Genomic DNA, 2,620 nt, shown 5'->3' on the forward strand with positions numbered 1-2,620 from the left:
TTTTTTTTTGTGGAAGGGTGGTTAAGGCATTCGGCTGCTAACTGCAAGGTCAGCAGTTTGAACCCACCAGTCGCCACGTGGGAGAAGGATGAGGCAGCAGGTTTCCGTAAAGATCGACAGCCTTGGAAACCCTGTGGGGCAGTTCTACTCTGTCCTAGAGTTGCTATGAGTTGGAATCAACTCAACAGTGGTGGGTGGGTTTTTTGTTAGTATCCACTGTATTAGGAACAAAAAGTGAGAATCTTTAGGATAGCCATTCATTCAATAAGTCATTTAAAAATCACAGTAACCCCATGAACTTGACATAAACAGCACTTTAAATGAAAACTAAGTTTTCCCAAAGAAAGAACAACGTTGAGTGGGAGTGAGCCATTCGTGGCTGGACATTTTGGAAAACCTCTCCTTGCCCTCATAGGGACAGTGGGTGCCCACAGCGGCCTCTGTGCGTCACCCGTCCCCACGTGCTGCTTGCTTGACGTCTAGGAAGAGAACGGGGCAAAGGCAGACACGCCCACCCCCAGAAGCCCTGCAGGGCTGCCCAGAGCACACTGCAGGGACCCCTGGCCCAGAGGCTGGGGCTGCCACCCTAGACCGGCCTCACTCAGGACGGGACACACTCAGTGGCTGCAGGGCGCAGTGGCAGCTTCACAAAAAGTCACAGTCTGGTTCTCCCTCCACAGCAAACGAACACAGGTGACTGGTATAAAAACACCGTGCCACATGTCAGTCCTGAGGGAGAACTGCCAAGCGACAGAGTGAGGTGGGCGGAGGGCTCTGGTCTAATCCCCACGCAAGGTGTGAGGCCACAGCAGCCCCCAGACGGTGTGGCCTCTGCTGCCCGGGCCTGCTCACAGCCTCATAGTGCTCCCAGCTGTGAGCCGAGCGGAAAAACACAGGGCACGCCGTGTTTCCAAACCGGGGCAGAACCTCTGTTTGGTGTCACAATGATTGAGTTCTGTGCCCTTCAGCCACAGGGGTTACTAACACTTGTGTTGCTTTGACGGGGACAGCTGCTTGGGACCCTCTTCTCTGAGCTGCAGGTAGCTGTCTGCACTGGACACAGGGCAGTGCTGATGGCCAACACAGACAACACAAGCTCCTCTGTGGGCTTTCTTCCAACAGACGTTCTCCCCGCCGTGACCCACGGCCCCATTCAGACACCTAACTCATGGGCCTCTCAGTGTACAGAGGTCACACCTCACATGTGAGGATGGCTGGCATACTGGGGGCTCATTCAGGAGGTGGTGACCCTACTCCCATGTGGAGCTGGTATGGAGTCCCCATCACCTGTGTCCCTGGATCACCATCCCCCTGGCTCTCCAGCCATTCCAGTTCCGGCTATTCCCTCTGGCTCTACCTGCTGGGCCTGCCCTCATCAGTGCGTACACCAGGCTCACACGGGCTCCAACTGTACCTGCAGTGGGCCTGCCCTCATCATTGTACACACCAGGCTCACACGGGCTCCAACTGTACCTGCAGTGGGCCTGCCCTCATCAGTGTGTACACCGGGCTCACATGGGCTCTGACTGTACCTGTGGGGGCCTGCCCTCATCAGTGTGTACGATGGGCTCACACGGGCTCTGACTGTATCTGTGGGGGCCTGCCCTCATCAGTGTGTACGATGGGCTCACACGGGCCCTGACTGTATCTGTGGGGGCCTGCCGTCATCAGTGTGTACACCGGGCTCACACGGGCTCCGACTGTACCTGCGGTGGGCCTGCCCTCATCGGTGCGCACATGGGCTCAGGCTTCTCTCTGGGCTTCTCTCCAGAAGCCCACTTGCTCCGTAAATGATCTTTGTGGGAATTAAGCAGAAAACCCTATTTGTGTTCAGTCCCTCCGGAAAAATGAAGCTTGAGCCCTACGTCAGGGATGGGTACGTGGGTCGCCTGCTGGGGGCACGAGCCCAATCCCCCGCCTTTTAGACTCTCTGCTTCAGTGTGGAAGGCCAGCAGGTGCCCACCTGACACCCCTGCCCAGGGCGACTTAGAGTTTTCAGTGGAAAGCATTGTTCACAGTGCAGGGAGGGGTTTATCAGAACCACCCAGTGATGGTACCAGCAGTGACTGGTCCCGCCCATGGCTGGCTGTTAGCTTCATGGTGAACATCCCAAGATCATTTATGCGGGTGACTGTGATGGCCTCTGTGGCCACCGATCCTAGAGTGAGCACAGAGTACTGGGGATGCGTCCGAAGGGCACGCTACTCACTTGAGGATGAGGGCCATGGTTTCCTTGCGGTCCTTCCCCTGGAATGGCAGGGAACCCGTCAGCATCTCGAACTGCAGAATAGCACAGGACAGAAACATGAGGACTCTGCCCCGCTGAACGCAGAGGCCCTGGGTGGGCCACCGACGCCTGTCCGTTCACGCGGCACGACAGATGACGGGCAGGCATGGGCCCACCAGCCAGCAGGTGAGAAACACAGGAACTAATGAACCCTGCAGTAGGTCAGAGCTGCCAAGTGCTCCAGAGACACGGACAGGGCAGGTGGAGGGGGACTGGGCCTTTGGGTGAATCGTCTTACACAAAGTCGGGACCCCTTCCTTCCTCGGCTGGGAGGGAGGACAGCATCAGCTCACGTGGCAGGAGCCCCAATCATCTGTAACAACAGGCACCAGC

General features: G+C 57.1%; 1 protein-coding gene across 1 annotated transcript in view; it reads right to left on the bottom strand.

The window, feature by feature from the left end:
* RPS6KA2 (ribosomal protein S6 kinase A2) overlaps positions 1-2,620 on the bottom strand; it is a 219,437-nt gene that overhangs the window by 67,078 nt on the left and 149,739 nt on the right. Inside the window, exon 7 of the mRNA XM_042782257.1 lies at positions 2,210-2,356. Within this exon, the coding sequence (XP_042638191.1) occupies positions 2,210-2,356 (147 nt within the window). The remainder of the gene's footprint in view (positions 1-2,209; positions 2,357-2,620) is intronic.

Source organism: Orycteropus afer, unplaced genomic scaffold (assembly GCF_000298275.1).
Source record: "Orycteropus afer afer isolate SDZICR_OR568_19922 unplaced genomic scaffold, OryAfe1.0 scaffold00273, whole genome shotgun sequence".
NCBI lineage: Eukaryota > Metazoa > Chordata > Mammalia > Tubulidentata > Orycteropodidae > Orycteropus > Orycteropus afer.